The sequence below is a fragment of the Saccopteryx bilineata genome, chromosome 7, assembly GCF_036850765.1.
Source record: "Saccopteryx bilineata isolate mSacBil1 chromosome 7, mSacBil1_pri_phased_curated, whole genome shotgun sequence".
NCBI lineage: Eukaryota > Metazoa > Chordata > Mammalia > Chiroptera > Emballonuridae > Saccopteryx > Saccopteryx bilineata.
This window is the reverse complement of record NC_089496.1, coordinates 51,710,188-51,728,170: the sequence shown is the minus strand read 5'-3', so window position 1 is coordinate 51,728,170 and position 17,983 is coordinate 51,710,188. Positions and strand designations below refer to the sequence as shown.

At 45.3% G+C, this 17,983-nt stretch overlaps 1 protein-coding gene across 1 annotated transcript in view; it reads right to left on the bottom strand.

The window, feature by feature from the left end:
* Window positions 1-8,113: 8,113 nt before the first annotated feature.
* Window positions 8,114-17,983, bottom strand: part of GPR141 (G protein-coupled receptor 141) — a 34,699-nt gene continuing 24,829 nt past the window's right edge. The window contains exon 2 of the mRNA XM_066240068.1: window positions 8,114-9,393. Within this exon, the coding sequence (XP_066096165.1) occupies window positions 8,471-9,379 (909 nt within the window). The 5' untranslated portion in view covers window positions 9,380-9,393 and the 3' untranslated portion in view covers window positions 8,114-8,470. The remainder of the gene's footprint in view (window positions 9,394-17,983) is intronic.

Here is a 17,983-nt window from a genome sequence, read left to right as displayed (position 1 = left end):
TACATATATATATATACACACACACATATATACATACATACATACATACATACATACATACATACATTGGAAAGGTTGGAGGTGTGTGTGTATGTCTCTGTTTGTGCCAAGTCCTGGGGCAAGGGTGGAACTGTGAGATAATTAAAGAGCAAAATCCACATTGCCCATAGTGAAATATCACAGAACAACGCCTAAACGCAAAAACTCTAAGAAGAGCAGAGTAAGCGTGCTATTCTGAGATGCAGAGGTAGTTAAAAGTAAAGAGCGGGCCTGTGTCCCCGGGAAGGAGGGGCAGGCTGGGGAGCCGGAAGTGAGGGCGGGGCCCGCGGTTCTCCGTAAGGAGGCTCGCAGAATGCTGGCTTGTAAGCACGTGTGTTCCAGCCACGGCTCACTGCCCCGCAGCCCGCAGGACTGACCTCTTCCTTATTTTATCTCCACAGCGTGTATTTGCCCTTCCAGGTGCCCTTCTTACTTATCCTCTCAGACTACCTGCCACCCGGGACCATTACTGCTTCTTTCCTTGTTTTTAATGCCCCCGATTGTTTTCATACCCTCGAAGTGGAAGCTTCTTCTACGAGCTTTTCAGCTCTGCCCCCTGGCGCAACTCCTGCTGCAGAGCATGAGCCCTGCAAGTATTCCGTCAAGTGAACACCGCGACACCCACTAAGCCATGTTTCAGGCACCTTTGCTGGGTGTGCGGCAGGCCCTGTTCACTGATTAACTTGAATTACAGGGTGAATGAGGCTGGCATGCTACCAACGGCGCCCACTACAGGGAAAACGCATTTCCTTGAGTTCTGTAACTTGAAACCCGGACAGAGGCTTGGGAAGCCTGCAGGAAGGTCACTGACTCTCCTAAAATTTAACGCGACATTTTGAGTAGATAGACATTTTTCTGGAATGCTGAACCCATCATTTCTATTCTATTAGGAAAGGGATAAAAGACTCCAAAAAATGGAAACACAACCGCTCAGGGCAGTAATGCCTGACGTTTCACATTGTGCCACTCTTTAAAGAATCATTAAGCTCTTTACATATTTTATTCTCCTAAAAGCCTGGAGCCTAGAGATGGGAAACTACTAGACTTTGATTTGAACACACACACACACACACACACACCACCACCACCACCACCACCACCAGTTCAGCTCTGCAGTTTTAATTAATTGGGAGTAGACCACTAGAACTGAAAGAAAAATTGGCTCATATCCCAAAGTGGCTTGGGTAAATTCAGTACAGAATTCCTACAAGTTTTAGACCAGTGTTATTTCATCTTTCCTGGAAAAAGGATTTTAATGTTCAACGTACTATATTAGAGTGTCCAAAAAGTAAATGCAGAGATTACAGTAGGTATTATTTTTGGATATCGGGAAATACTATTTATTTCAGGTCACTGAAAAGTAATGCAACGTGCAGAGCAATGACGCAGGGACCAATGTCAGGGCCAGCCCGGTCTTTAGTGTTTTCTGTGCAAGGTCCAGGTTTCCCATTAATAACGATGCACAGTGTTGGAAGATGCACAACAGACTAGACTCTCACAAATGTGGAGTGAGGTCGATTTCCTTGAGCTTGGAAACTTGCTTAGTCTGGGCGAAAACGAATTCACCGACGAGATGAGAACGGATCTGCACCATGGATGAAGAGGCAGCCAGTGAGTTCTTCCGCGTGGCGTTGGATAGGAGGAGTTTTTGAGGGAGTCTGGAGGGGATGGCAAAGGGCACCCCTCAGGTTTTGCAAACAATCCCTGGAAAGTCATTCGATAGGAAAGCTTTCGCCTCTTCCTCTTTGGAACATTAATACTATAAAGAGACGCTTGTTTTTGCCTTGTTAGAATTGGGTGCTTTGGAGATCTGAAACATCCTTGGACACACGGAGTCTCAGTCCGCCCGTCTGGCCTCGTTACCTTGGCAAGTGACAACCTGCACAGGGAAACACTGTGGACTATGGGAAGGGCGCAGAGCTACACCTCAGAGACGGAAACGTCTGGCTCACTCGGGAACACAGCCTAGGCTCCTCTGTCAGGAAGCAGAAGCACGTTGCTGGGCATTGCCACAGAATTCCGTTTGCAGAGAAAAGTACTGTAGAAAGCCTTTGCACTTGAGAAAAAGACAGAAAAGCCCTTCCAAGCCACAGTGAGTTAACTGCTCCTTCCTGGGCAACAGCAAAACACCGAGAGCAAAGAGACACCATTATCAAAACTAGAGAACACAGCACCAGGCTTTAACAAATACCGTTTGCCGGGGGAGAAGTTGCTTGCAGATTCAGATAAAATGGTCCCTCAAATCTCTGCTCTTTCTGTCTTCTTCTCCTGTTAATCTGGGCAGAAATGAAATGAGAACTTCATGGGTGAGGGGTACAGTGGGGGGCAGATCCTGGATGCCACTGAAGAACCAGTAGAAATGTCACCTTTCCAAGCGGTGAGCCACGCACACCCGCACACGAACATCTGTTCGTTGTTCACTCCTCTGCCTTCACCAACTGACCACTATGATCACCCGCTCTTCCTCTGTTGTAATTACCTCTTTCTCTATCAGTCTCTCTGCGGGTTCCGAAGAGATAGAAATGAAAACTTACTCGTCTCTGACACTTCGCAAAAATCCCTCTGCGGCCTTCGATTCAGTGTCTGGGTCTGTGAAACGAACTGGTACGATGCAGATTAAGGAGAAAACCAGAGTTTATTCACACGCTAGCATGGGCATGGTGTGTACACATGGGAACGCACAGTGACGGCTGGTCAGAACCTGGGGCTTACATAGCCTCCTAACAAAGAAAAGGGACAAGACAAAGGAAGAGGGCTCCTCAGGTCCCCAGGGGTGACAGAATGTGGGGAGGTGATAAAAATGGGGGAAACTGAGCAAAGTTTTAAATAAGTGCTATTTTAGTAAGGTTTCTGATGTAGATTTGCTCCAGGGCTGATAAGAGTCTAGAATTGTCTCTGGTGTTTAAGAACCCTCCCGCCCTGCCCAGTAGTGGGGCGGGGGGGGGGGGGGGGACGGACAGGGCAGAGAGCGCTTTGTGTGTTGGTTTCCTCCCAGTTGGCTTCAGCTCATAGCAAACCTTACATCAAAGTGATGCATTTTGGAACGGCATGTTCGAGACCCTTTCGGCACATGGTAGACCCTCAGTTAAATGCGGACGAACACGGTGATAATATGCTATCTCTCGGACGATGGGTGGTTGATGACCTATATTGCATCATGCTTAGATCTAGCTACTTCTAAATACTGTAGAACACCAACTGAATAGGAATTTAAATTGCTCAATCTCCAGCACAGCCGGCTGCTAACACCATGCTGGCTCTTGGGCCCGGTTACACATCTCAGATTTACCTGTTAGCAGCAATTAGAGAAGGGGCCACAGAGTTAGACTATCAAAGGAGATGCAAACCTTAGAAAAGATTTCAACAGGCACATCAGGAGTTTAGAATATTTAAAAATATGGCTATAACTCTTTTTTCTTGAAGGCACCACTTAGAAAGTCACAACATATGCTTATGAAATATGACTTTATTCAAAACAAAACAAAACAGGGTCTAGTGCAGAGTTCTGAAAACCCTAAAAGATTATTATGCTTACTCCATTTGCCTTTCTTCCCCGCCCCACCCCCCACCATATCTTTTAATATATTAAGCTTAAAACTCAAGACGCTTAGAAAAGCAGATGTAATTTTGTTACTCTGGACTGCCATCTAGTGTTAACAAAATAAATGACATACTTGCGTTTTGTTCCTTTTTGTGTACTTTTTATTGAGAGTCTTTTCAATCTGACAAGTTGGAAGCTCATAGTACAGTTAGAATATTTTTAAAATAAAAATTAAGTGTATATAAGGTATATAACCTGCTGATTAGATATACCTATACATAGTAAAATGATCCTTACAGTCAAGCTGATTCACATTACCTCCTCACACACTTCCCAGTTTTTGTGTGTGCGCCTGAAATCTAACCCCTTAGCATATTCCAGTGTTTAGGACAGTCATAAGTACAGTCACCATGCCTGTAAATTACAGCCCTGAACTTATTCATGTGACATAACTCTAACTTTGTACCCTTTGACCAGTGATTTCCCATTTCTCTCTCTACTGTAGCTTCCTGTAAACACTGTTGTAATCTCTACTTCTATACCTTGGATTTGGTTTTCACAAGATTCCAAAAACCATATATAGCTATATGTGTTTGCGTATGTATGTATGTCTCTAGATCAGTGGTTCTCAATCTTTCTAATGCCGTGACCCCGCAATACAGTTCCTCATGTTGCGGTGACCCCAAACCAAAAAATAATTTTGGTGGCTACTTCATAACTGTAATTTTGCTACAGTTATGATTTGGAATGTAAATACTTGATATGCATTATGTATTTTCCGATGGCTTTAGGCGACCCCGCTGGGGTCGCGACCCACAGGTTGAGAATCGCTGCTCTAGACAGACAGATAGATTAAATAAATAATTAGTTTTCCCAACACCATCACTGAGGAAACTGTCCTTTGCCCATTGTATATTCCTGGATCCTTTAGCACAAAATAATTCACCACATAAGCATTGGTTTATTTCTGGGCTTTCCATTCTGTTCCACTGATCAATGTGTCTGTTTTTATGCCAGTATACTATTTTATTACTAAAGCATTGTAAAATAATTTGAGATCAGGAAATGTGATGCTTCCAGCTTTGTTCTTCTTTCTCAAGATTGTTTTGGGGTCTTTAGTGGTTCTATACAAATTTTAGAGTTAATTTTTCTATTTCTGTGAAACATGCCATTGGAATTTTGATAGGGATTGCATTGAATCAGTGGATTGCTCTAGGTAGTATAAGCATTTTAATAATATTAATTCTTCCAATCCATTAGCAAGGTATATCTTTCCATTTATTTGTATCTTCAGTTTCTTTCATTAGTGTCTTATGATTGTTATTGTACAGATCTTCCACCTCTTGGTTAAATCTATCTCTATTTTATTCGTTTTGATGCAATTATAAATATGATTGTGTTTTTTAATTTCTCTTTGTTTTAATTTCTCTCTCTTATAATTGTAATCTCCAAAAACAGGCAGAGAAGCCATTGTCACCTTTACTCCTATATGAGATTCATTTTCATAATATAATTAGAGACAAAGCATAGGCAAATTGAAAATTTTTGTTTATTCTGTAAACATAGTCAAATAAGATATAATATTGCATTTCTAAACTTTTAGTAACATTTATTATAGGTCCACAGAAATAAGCCCTTCCATTATAATATATAATACAGAGAAAAGCATAATTGTCTGACCTCAACATATTTTAAATCTGGAAGAGATAATGCAATGTACAAGCTAACAGCTATTATGATAGTGAGACAGATATATGTAAGTAGAAAAACTCTATGTGATTCCTATAACTTTTTCCTGTGTTTTCAAAATTTTATGTGTCAGGTGGAGAGCATAATGGTTAGACAATCGTATACTTTACAGTGTTTCCTCCAATGTGTCCAGCACCCACCTGGCACTGTACACAGTTACTACAATATTACTGACTATATCCCTATGCTGTGCTTTATACACTCCTGTGACTATTTAGTAACTTCTTACTCTCTTCACCTTTTTCACCCAGCTCCCTCTTATCTGGCAACCCTTAGTTTGTTCACTGTATCTATCAGTCTGTTTCTGTTTTGTTTATTTGTTTATTTTGTTCTTTAGAGTCCACATATATGTGAGATCATAAGGTATCTGTCTTCCTCTGTCTGACTTACTTCCCTTAACATAATACCCTGTAGTTACACATACATTGTTGCAAATAGTAAGATTTCATTTTTTATATCCAAGTAAAATTCCATTATATATATGTAGCACATATTCTTTATCCAATCATCTATATATTTATGAGCACTTGGGTTACTTCCAAATCTTGGCTATTGTACATAATGTTGAAAGATAATACTTTCAGGGATCATTTTTTATAGTTCGTAAATAATGTTGCATTGAACATAAGGGTGCATATATCTTTTTGAATTAGTGTTTTGGATTTCTTTGGCTATATTCCCAGAGTGAAATTTCTGGGTCATAAGTTAATTCTATTTTTAATTTTTTGAGGAACCACAGTACTGTTTTTCATCGTGGCTGCACCTATTTGCAGTCCTACCAACAGTGCACAAGAATTTCCTTTTCTCACCAACACTTGTTGTTTGTTGATTTATTGATGAAAGCCATTCTGACAGGCTGAGGTGATATCTCATTGTGGTTTAAGTTTGTAATTCTCTGCTGATTAGAGACATTGAACATCTTTTCACATGTCTGTCGGCCATCTGTATGTCCTTTTTAAAGACATGTCTATTCCTGTCTTCTGCCCATTTTTCAATTGAATTGTGTGTGTGTGTGTTGAATTGTTTTGAGTTCTTTATAAATTTTAGGTATCAACTCCTTATCAGATGTATCATTGGTGAATATGTTCTCCCATTCAATAGGTTGTCTTCGTTTTGTTGATGGTTTCCTTTACCAAGCAAAACCTCTTTAGTTTGAAGTAGTCCCATTTTTTTTCTTTTGTTTCCCTTCCCCAAGGAGATAGATCAGAGAAAGAACAATGTTAGAGTTTATTGCCTGTGTTTTCTCCTAGAGGTTTTATGGCTTCGGGGCTTACATTTAAACCCTTAATCCATTTTGAGTTTATTCTTCGATATGATAGAAAAAGATAGTCTAGTTTCTTTTCTTTTTTCTTTTTTTTGCATGTGTCTGCCCAATTTTCTCAACATCGTTTATTAAATAGCCTGTCTTTACTTCATTGTATTTTCTTGCCTCCTTTGTCATATATTGACCATATAGGCATGGGTTTATTTATGGGCTCTATATTCTGATCCATTGGTCTATGTGTCTGTTTTCCATAAATAATTTTAAAAGTTTTAAATGTTTTACTCTAATTATTTTCTGACAAATTTTATGCATGTTACCAATTTTCTTTAAAATTTTATGGGTCTTAGAAATTTCCTTACAAATGTTATGGGTCAAAGTGTGAAAAAAAATCTAAGAAAAATGGCAAAAGAATACAAATAAGAGATAAAATATATATATACCTTAAAAAAGAACAGAGGGCACATAAAAGAAAATTTAAAACAGAAAATATCTGGGAACAGGTCGTATGCAGTATGTTGCTGCTTTTTCTTCCCCGAAATTCATTTTTGTAACCTAGTAATTTTAGCGATCAAAGAAACTCACTAGGGTGTTTCTTATTTAGCTCATGAATTTATGGACCCATGTAGTATAACAAATTAAGATAAAGCTTTCAATCCTGAACATTTACCTCCTGGGGAAAAACAAAATTACCAGCGTTCATTCATTTCTTCTATTTCTACCATGAAATGCCTCAGGTTTTCTGAAGCATTAAACATGAAACTGGACCATTTCCTTTGAAAGTTCCAAGATTATGAAACTTTTAGGGAACTAGTAGAAATATAAGCAGGAGGGAAGAAAACCCACAGGCATATGTAATAACTTAGCACCCTGATCTCCTGGTTTGACGATTTTCCTACATATTTCTCAGACGTTTTACTTTAAAAAAAAATTGTTTTCATTTATTTAAAGACACCTGACTTTAAGGGTTGAAGTGAATGCTAAAGGTTTCAGTATGACTTTCTATCTGCAAGGAAAATCTGAATGAACTGTAGACCAAGAGCTCTAGAAATTCTAAAAACACAGAAATGGAAAAAAAAAAAAATCAACCACTTCCTTTGAGAACTCATTTTAAAGCCTAACAGCATCTTGCTCAGGGATAGTCTCTCAGTTACCCTCTCACCATCATTTAGATATATTTAGTAAGTTCTAAAATGAGGTTTGGAAATACTGAGGGAGCCAATTCAAGTCCTTCAAGCTGACCTCTCAAAGGATAAACCTAGATAACCTTGTTACCGGGAGTTATTTCTCTTTTGATTTCTAGAGAAGTGACTTCCTACCAAAGGTATGATCATCTAGAACAGTTTCTTAACCGGCCTCCCCCTTATCTGTTTCTTTTTGTCAGGGTGTGAGTTGAACAGGGATGTCTTATTTAGTTAGCAAAATAGTATTTGTGCTTGGGAGCTGAATGGTAGGCAGAATCAATTTACCAAAGGTTTTCCGTGGAATGAGAAGAAAAGAACCACTACAGGGCTGAGGCCCACCCAAAGCTTAAAAAAGGACCGTGTTTCAGACAGAGGAAACGAAAATAAACTAGGAAAACTCAGAAACCGTCAGATCCATGGTGCTCGGACGGGCCAAGTGGACACTCCATATAGAAAAATGAGGCAGTGTTGCAACTCCCAGTGGACTGAACATCACTCTCTTTACATGGACGTCCTGTCAAGATGGTAGGAATTACATGAGGACTAGGACGAATGCTCTGACGTCTGACAGTCCTTTTGTCTGGCTGTATCAAGACATGGTGTCAGTCAAGTCACAGAATAGCCCTCCTACCTCCCTCTACCTATATCTCACCCCCAAGACGAAGGAAGTAAGTTGGAACACCGGGTGTGGTGTGGCTAACGGCACAAAAGGCAATTCCACAGGTCAATTATCTTTTGCTTAAACCAATGGCTTCCCCCAAGAACGAAGAGCAGCAAATCAAAGCAGCTAATCGCCGTTACACTCAAGAAGATCTCATTATAAAACGCGACGTCGTTGTTACACGTCCTTGAGTTTGCCACAGTGTACAAGTAATAGATCCTAAATAACTGGTAAGGGAGGAAGCAGGTAAGGACCACCCCGATAAAAAACAGGTTCTTCAGCTGGGCCCAGAACTCCTGGTGGGAGAGGAAGGAGCGGCGTAGCTTCCGCATCATGGACACGATGATGAAGGTCTGGAAGGCCAAGAGAACCACGGCGGTGGCCACAAAAAGAGTGACGATCAAGTAGTTGATGCCTCGCACGTACGGGTGCATGAGCTCTTTGTGAAACTTAAAGCAGTCTTCGTCACTGTACACGTTGTAACTTCCGTACTGAGACGCCAGCAGAGGCACCACAATGACAGCCACCAGCAGCCACAGGCCGGCGCTGGCCGCCACCGCATGCAGCTTCCTGTAGAACTCCACTCTGTCCTTGCGCTTGAAGAAGACGAGGTACCTGATGACCAGGATCACCAAGTAGAACAGGAAGGTGAGGTACATGTGGATGTGCAACATGGCGCTCACGAATTTACAGAAGGGCAAGCCCAACAGCCACCTCCGCTGGACGAGGTAGGTCAGGCGGAAAGGCACGGTCAGCAGGAAGACGCTGTGGACCACCACCAGGTTCACGACCGCCGTGGTGGTCACGGACCGGGTGTTCATCTTCACCAGCAGGAACAGGATGGAGATGACCCCCGCCAGGCCTCCAACGAACACCGTGCCATAGAGCCTGGTTAGATGGGGTGTCAGGATAGGGTCGCAGGAGGAGTTGTTGTGGGCAGGCATGCTGCGGCAGTCACCTGGAAGAGGCAAGCGGCAGGGTAACTGACAAACTGACAAACTTCTAGGGCTTTGTACATGAACCCCCCCCCCCAGTCCTGGCAATGTGACTGTGTCGTTTATCTCTTGACATGACCTAAACTTCATGTGCGTCAAGAACGAAGACTAGGTCATATGATACTCAAGGCTGAAAACACAGTTAAGTCATTGATCCTTAACCTTTCATAGTTTAAAGACCTCCTGCAGAGGTCCCCTATGTATGTCCTTGCGCTTGAAGAAGACGAGGTACCTGATGACCAGGATCACCAGGTAGAACAGGAAGGTGAGGTACATGTGGATGTGCAACATGGCGCTCACGAATTTACAGAAGGGCAAGCCCAACAGCCATGTATGCATCTATGTGCAGAGTCAAGAAAGTTCGCATAAAACTGGATTGCAGACCATCTGACGCTGAAACATGGATACGAGCACCGCAGTGCAGCTACCACTGGGAGACATCAGAAGATGATGAAAAAGTTGAGTGAATCCATGAAGGACACAAAATATTTAAGTATGATTTTAATTCTCTAATTCCTTTCAACTCATCAGCAAATGGTCCAAGACTATAAATACACACACACACACACACACACACACACACACAATTCACTTAAAATACTGATTAGCTTTAGAGGAAAAATTGGCAAAGTCAAAGCAGCAGAAAGCAAGAGGCGAGTGTACCGAATTTCTCATCACAGAGATAGTATCACCCAGCATTAGGGCCTTAGCTAAAGCTGTTTTCACAGAGCCCCCTGAAAACACAGCATTTCTCCCACCCCTCCTCCACACTCAAATTTCTAAAAGAACCACTATTATTTTTCCTCAGGACTCCTGAAATATCCTCTCTCTAAATAGTCTTGGTCCCATCTAATTCATCATCTACATTCTAATTTATTATTTACTAAATGAAAGATTTGGTGATCTTTTAATTACACTATTCAAGAGTTTTTTAATTTAAATTCCATTAATGGGTTTCCTTTTTTTTTTCTTTCTTTTGTTTTTTTAAGATAAGAATGAAAACATATAAAAATCCTTTTATATGTTTAGAATGTTCTGGGTTATGGCAAAATCTGATCTCTTGAGACCAGATTCAAGACATAAGGCAGAGGTGAACTTGACAGGACTTGGTGGGTTTTCTGTGGGGAAAGACGTGTCTCAGTGGTTCCCAGATTTCTGACTTGAACAATTATGTGATTAGAGTTCTGTTTGCTGACACCAGTAAAACCAAGGATCAGCTCTTGGAAAGAATGGTAGTGAAATTATGTACTTAGTACCTGACCTTTGTAACACATTTACAATTATTCTTACTCATTCTGTGAATGTCTCTTTATACAACCAACATTATCCAGCAGTAAAAATGAACCAACGACTGATACATACAATATGATTGAATAGCAAAAGCATCTTACTAAATCATGTGTTCTCAATAGCACCCCCAAGGGGAAACAAGTTTGTTCTTGAGATGTGAAAGATCTTTTTTATGTATAAAACATGTGTATACATATACTGTATAAACAGACACACAGCCTGTCTGTGGTATTAAAATTTCATAAGGAGCAGAACAACTAGGGAAAATGTCTTAAAGGGCTGTTGGGAGGAGGGACAATGCTAAAAAAAAAGTTGAGAAACGCTGTACTAAACAGAAGATGCCTGCCTCAAAAGACGACATATTCTATGATTTATCGTCTAGAAAATCAAAACTAATGTGACTGAAAGAAAATTGGTGTAGTCCCAGGTCCAAGTATCAGGAGAAGGTATTGGCTTCTCCAGGGTGTGGGGGAACTTACGGGGTGATGGCATGTTTTATATCATGTTGGTTACAATGAAAGTTATTTGTCAAAGCTCATCTGTTTTATGCTTAAAATTGGTCAATTTCCTTGCAGATAGCTTATACCTGGATAAAACTAATTTTAAATGATGATGATGATGGCAGTGGTGATGGTGATGGTGATGGTGGTGGTGGTGGTGGTGATGGTGGTGGTGATGGTGATGGTGGTAGTGGTGATGGTGGTGGTGATGGTGATGGTGGTTGTGGTGATGGTGGTGGTGATGGTGGTGGTGGTGATGGTGATGGTGGTAGTGGTGATGGTGATGGTGATGGTAGTGATGGTGATGGTGGTGGTGATGGTGGTGGTGGTGATGGTGGTGGTGGTGATGGTGATGGTAGTGATGGTGGTGATGGTGGTGGTGATGATGATGGTGATGATGATGGTGATGATAGTGGTGGTGGTGATGGTGGTGGTGGTGGTGGTGGTGATGGTGGTGGTGATGGTGATGGTGGTGGTGGTGGTGGTGGTGATGATGGTGGTGGTGGTGGTGATGGTGGTGGTGGTGGTGGTGGTGATGGTGGTGGTGGTGATGGTGATGGTGGTGGTGGTGGTGGTGATGGTGGTGGTGATGGTGATGGTGGTAGTGGTGATGGTGATGGTGGTGATGGTGATGGTGGTGGTGATGGTGGTGGTGGTGATGGTGATGTTGGTGATGGTGGTGGTGATGGTGATGATGGTGGTGGTGATGGTGATGGTGGTGATGGTGATGGTAGTGATGGTGGTGATGGTGGTGGTGATGATGATGGTGATGATGATGGTGATGATAGTGGTGGTGGTGATGGTGGTGGTGGTGGTGATGATGGTGGTGGTGATGGTGATGGTGGTGGTGGTGGTGGTGGTGATGATGGTGGTGGTGGTGGTGATGGTGGTGGTGGTGGTGGTGATGGTGATGGTGGTGGTGATAACCTGAGCCCAGACAGCTGCTGCTTTTGTGGGCATGTAATAGAATTTCTATGTGACCTACTTTAAGGCTGCTCCCTGTTACATTTATTCTATGCAATGTGTAATCTCTGTACTTGCTTTTATTTTTTTTCCTCAGAAAAGTGGTGCCATCCAGTAGACATGAAGTTATATTGTGTTTATATCTGAATCACGGATGAATGTCCCAGCCCATGTTCTGCTCATTTCCTTTGGCAGTTGACCTAGACCAGGGGTCGGGAAACTTTTTGGCTGAGAGAGCCATGAACGCCACATATTTTAAAATGTAATTCTGTGAGAGCCATACAACGATCCATGTACATTATGCATTGTCCAATAAAAATTTGGTGTTGTCCCGAGGACAGCTGTGATTGGCTCCAGCCACCCGCAACCATGAACATGAGTGGTAGGAAATGAATGGATTGTATTACATGAGAATGTTTTATATTTTTAACATTATTTTTTTCTATTAAAGATTTGTCTGCGAGCCAGATGCAGCCATCAAACGAGCCACATCTGGCTCGCAAGCCATAGGTTCCCAACCCCTGACCTAGACAGTGTGACTCTTGAAAGAGGATAGTAAAAGTCATCACAGATTGTCTGTCTCAAGCCCTCCTTCCTTATGACCTGCCATGATCTCTCTCTTTCAGATATAAGAAGCCACGTTAAACCTGTTCTATGTGCCCAGGACTACACAAGGTGCTTGCCTGTGCATAGACTCATTTGCACTCACAGCACTCCTGGGTGTTGTGTGTGTGTTACTTTATTGAATTACAAAGAAGCAACTAAGTCCTAAACAAGTTAAGTCACTTGGCCAAGGTCTCTGAGGTCATACACACACACACACACACACACACACACACACATACACCACATCCACGCCCCTCCTCATTGTACATCATGAAGAGCGAGTGAGTTTGTGTCTCTTAAGGAGGGGAGGCCATGAGAAGTTTCGTCCTCCTCCTGGGGCTGGATGCCAACGTGTCTTGAAAGCAGCCTTTCCCTCTTCAGGGATTTCTCACTTTCCCGCTTCCTTTACTTCGTTTACAGCAGATCCTGTTACTCAACATCTTTTCTAACGCCTTCCGGCCTGCCTTTCTGTACAGAATGTGTACTTGTATGTGACCTAGTGTTTGCGAGTCTGTTTGTTGCACTAACGTCAGGCAGATGAGGGTGTCCATGTATAGAGAGGTCAGATCGCTTGGTGAGATGACAGGGCGATGTCTGGTGGCGGCCCTGGGCCAACTGCGGCACTCGGACCTGGCACTGTTTAGTCATTGTGGATGTCAGGGACCCGGCACTGTTTGGTCATCGCGGATCTCAGGGACCCGGCACTGCTCAGTCATCGCGGATCTCAGGGACCCGGCACTGTTTAGTCATTGTGGATGTCAGGGACCCGGCACTGTTCAGTCATCGCGGATCTCAGGGACCCGGCACTGTTCAGTCATCGCGGATCTCAGGGACCCGGCACTGCTCAGTCATCGCGGATCTCAGGGACCCGGCACTGCTCAGTCATCGTGGATCTCAGGGACCCGGCACTGTTTAGTCATCGCGGATCTCAGGGACCCGGCACTGCTCGGTCATCGCGGATCTCAGGGACCCGGCACTGCTCGGTCATCGCGGATCTCAGGGACCCGGCACTGCTCAGTCATCGTGGATCTCAGGGACCCGGCACTGCTCAGTCATCGCGGATCTCAGGGACCCGGCACTGCTCAGTCATCGCGGATCTCAGGGACCCGGCACTGCTCAGTCATCGCGGATCTCAGGGACCCGGCACTGCTCAGTCATCGTGGATCTCAGGGACCCGGCACTGTTTAGTCATCGCGGATCTCAGGGACCTGGCACTGTTCAGTCATCGTGGATCTCAGAGACCCCGCGGATCTCAGGGACCCGGCACTGCTCAGTCATCGCGGATCTCAGGGACCCGGCACTGCTCAGTCATCGCGGATCTCAGGGACCCGGCACTGCTCAGTCATCGTGGATCTCAGGGACCCCGCGGATCTCAGGGACCCGGCACTGTTTAGTCATCGCGGATCTCAGGAAGCCGCAGCCGGAGTCGGTGGTCCTTCAGCCATGAATCTCGTGGGGGTCTTGGACGCTTTCCCCTCTCTCCAGGGGTCATTGGCTTTCCAGCAACAAGCCTGGTTCCCAGACACTCCACGGTGGCCTGTAAGCCGGTACCTCTTAACCACGCACCTCTACTTACGTCAGTGAGAGTGGGTTCTGTTGTCTGCAGACAGCAACCCCTGACGTACCTGGTTAATTCCTGTTCCTCTTCCAGGGACCAAGGCCTCATGGCCCCCAGAAAGCCTTTCCTAACCTCCGCTCTCCGTTCAGAATGTGCGCTGACCCCCCTTTGCCTCACGGAGCATGCTGTGCGCTCCTCTGTTACGGCACTTGTCACTCAGACCACACATCTGCCTTCCAGACAAGGCTGACCAGGGAGGGACTGTGTTTTCCTCTGCATCCGGGGAACCTAATGAAGTCTTTCAAATTGATGTAAATACTACTATCTCTTTGATCTCATCTCCCACAACTCTCCCTTTCATTCTTATATCCCAACTAAACATAATAGAGCTTTGCTTTTCCTCACACTCCCTTGGTGTGTTCCCACCTCAGGGAAAGAGGAAGACCGGGGGCTTTCTCTTCGGGGGGTGTTCTTCCCCCAGATAACTGCACAGCGTGCTCCTTCACCCCCTTCACACCTGCGGACAAGGTCACTTCCCTGATTCCTCTCCTGGCCTTCCCAGTCACCTGTCCACACTGGGCCGCCCCCGCCCTGCTCCCCTGCCCCCCTCCCCCCTTCATTACTCTCCACAGAACCGGTCACGGGACACGGCGCACGTGTTCTTGCTTGTTTGCTTGTTCCTTCCACGAGAAGTCAGGCTGCCTGCGGAGCACAAACGCTGTACAACTCTCCGCTCCGTCTCCAGGTCCAGAGGGACACCTCGCCGCTCCGTCTCCAGGTCCAGAGGGACACCTCTCCAGGGATCAGGAGACAGAAATCACAAAATCTTAGCACCGGAGGCAAACCGAGAGATCGCCGGGTCCAACGCACCGTTTACACCGACAGGGGGCGCCGCAGGCCACGCGGGCTCCTTAGTTACTGACACAGCCGTGACCCTCAGCTGCCAGGTGCCAGCCCATAGCTGTCTCCCAGGACGACCGGAGCGGTTGGAGGCCCAGAGAGGGGGAGCCCGCTCCTCAGCGGCAGAGCTAGGCTGTCAGCCCGCGCCCGCCTGAGGACCCCTCTTGGAGGACGCCCACCGGGAGCCGGCATGAGAGCCCAGCCAGGGCTAGAAGAGGCAGAACGGGGAGCAGAGGCTGTGGCTGTTCAAGCGGCTCCCCGGCCTCTGGTGGATCCTCAGAGCAAATGCTATTCCCTTTCGTGTGTTGGAAACAGACAGGATCGTTCACCTGACTCAGTCCGGGAAAACCGAGCGGCCTTTTATCCAAAATATTTTCCGGAGAGGCCCTGGAATGGCGGCTTCCCATAAAGGACCACCTCCAGGTAGCTTGGGGAAAATCTGAAAATATCAGCAGCAGAGTGGAACACAACAAAACAGAGCGGCTGTTCTGAAGAAACGTGTCAGAGAGGACGATAGGCCTCAGGAACATATAAAAAAGCCCCCACCTTTCTCTCCCCCCCCCCCCGACCTTGTTTTCGCTCTCTCCAAGTCAGACCCCTCCTGCAGTTTGAAAGGAAACTCCTGGGTGTTCACCTAAAGTTGTAAACGCCGCTTGCTGAGACTGTTCCAAGGCTTGTTAGGTCTGCAGCCGTACAGATCAAATCATCAGTTCAAACCCACAAGAGCTTTCTGGCTGTGAGCTAATGTGTCTGCAGTCATTCGGGGAGCAGGCGTGGTCCCCGGCATCACGGCAGCTTCTGGTCACCGATCAGGGAAGTGAAAGCTGAGGTGGGCGCCCATGAGGTGGAAACTCAGAGGCCTCACAAGCTCCTTTGTTCCCTGGGAGGGAGAGCCACACCGCTCCCATGAGCCACCCCCCACCCCCACCCCCACTCCCCCCCACCCCCCGTCTAACCACCTGCTTTCTCCAAACACAAGGAGCGGTCTGCACATTCTTCCCATTCCGGGGCAGAGCTTGGCACGGATCCTAGCTCCACAGGTTCTAAAGCGTACTGTGAACGCTGATCCTCACATATGTTCCCCGTCTTCTTACGGAATCTTGGGTCTCCTTGTGACTCAAGGATTGTGCTTGGTTCTTGGGAAACGTCAAGTCCGTGGGACTGTGACCCCCGAATTCCTTGAGTGCCCAGTGCTGCACTGGTTTCTCGCCTCCTTTTCCATCTGGTCTCCTTAATCCTCCCGAATCCCAGAGGACAGAAAAGAACAAACACATGGGGGGGGGGGGGGGACCGGTGAGGGCGGAGGGCTTCAGATAGACACACCTGGGTATTCAGCCATTCTAGTCACTCTCTGGCCTCTGAGCTCCCGAACAGCCCAGGGAAGACGTCACGGGCAGCAAAGGAGAGGGCGTCACTCAGGAAGGCTGCTTTTCACGTTTTTATTTCACGAGGTTCACCCTGGGGGGGGGGGTGTTTCACCGAGACTGTCACATGCAGGGGAGGGCTCCTTCTTTTCCACGCCACCGTGACCGTTTCTTGAGTCTATTCAAATGTTCATCTTCTTTTTCATGATCTTCTTTTAACTTTTATCATAATAACCACCAGGGTTTTTATGTCTTTCTCTTTTCTCGGTGTTTCTGTTTTGTTTGTTTGTTGTGTTACAAAAAAAAAAAAAAAAGGTCACTAAGTTAAAAAAAACTAAAGCAAAGATAGATGATGAACAGAATTTTTTCAGTCTTGTAAGTATTTCAGTGCCTTTCCTACTGGTATTTTTCTAGGCGTCTACGTTTGTGAGGCAGTTATAGTCACATTGCACCTCAATTTTCAGCCCGTATGTTTCGTCATACTGTATATTGAAGTCCTTAGTCTTCAAGCGTCTCCACTTTTAAATGACTGCATAACATCCCATCAAGTGGACATCTTCAACGTTAGCTAGCCAAATTCCCAGCAGTGGGGAGCTTCTAACTTACTGTCATTATAAATAACTCTACAAGAAACATTTTTGTAAATGTTTCATAGTTTGGCTTCTTTCTCCGCAGGTGGCACCCAGGGAAGGAGAGTTGGTGTGACGGGACATACCCATGTGTCTCGGGTCACACGAGCAGATACAAGTAAATATGTTCTTTCTGCTTTGTAATTTAAGTTATTTATATCAAGTAGTCCGTTCTTAATCCTTTATTCAAATGACTCCAGTCATCCAGCCATCTTTACTCATTGTTCTTGTGGGCAGAATTCTGAAATGAGCAAAACCAGGGGCCGTGGGTAAGGACCACCCGCAAGTAATTAATTTCCTATTTATTTATTTATTTATTTATTTTTGTATTTTTGTATTTTTTCTGAAGTTGGAAACTGAGGAGGCAGTCAGACAGACTCCCGCATGCGCCCAACCGGGATCCACCCAGCACACCCACCAGGGGGTGATGCTCTGCCCATCTGGGTGTTGCTCTGTTGCAACCAGAGCCACTCTAGCGCCTGAGGCAGAGGTCATGGAGCCATCCCCAGCACCTGGGCCAACTTTGCTCCAATGGAGCCTTGGCTGCGGGAGGGGAAGAGAGAGACAGAGAGGAAGGAGAGGGGGAGGGGTGGAGAAGCAGATGGGTGCCTCTCCTGTGTGCCCTGGCCGGGAATCGAACCCAGGACTCGTGCATGCCAGGCCGACGCTCTACCACTGAGCCAACTGGCCAGGGCTCATTTCCCCTTTAAACCCATCCCGTTCTCTCGTCCCTGAGCAAGCGG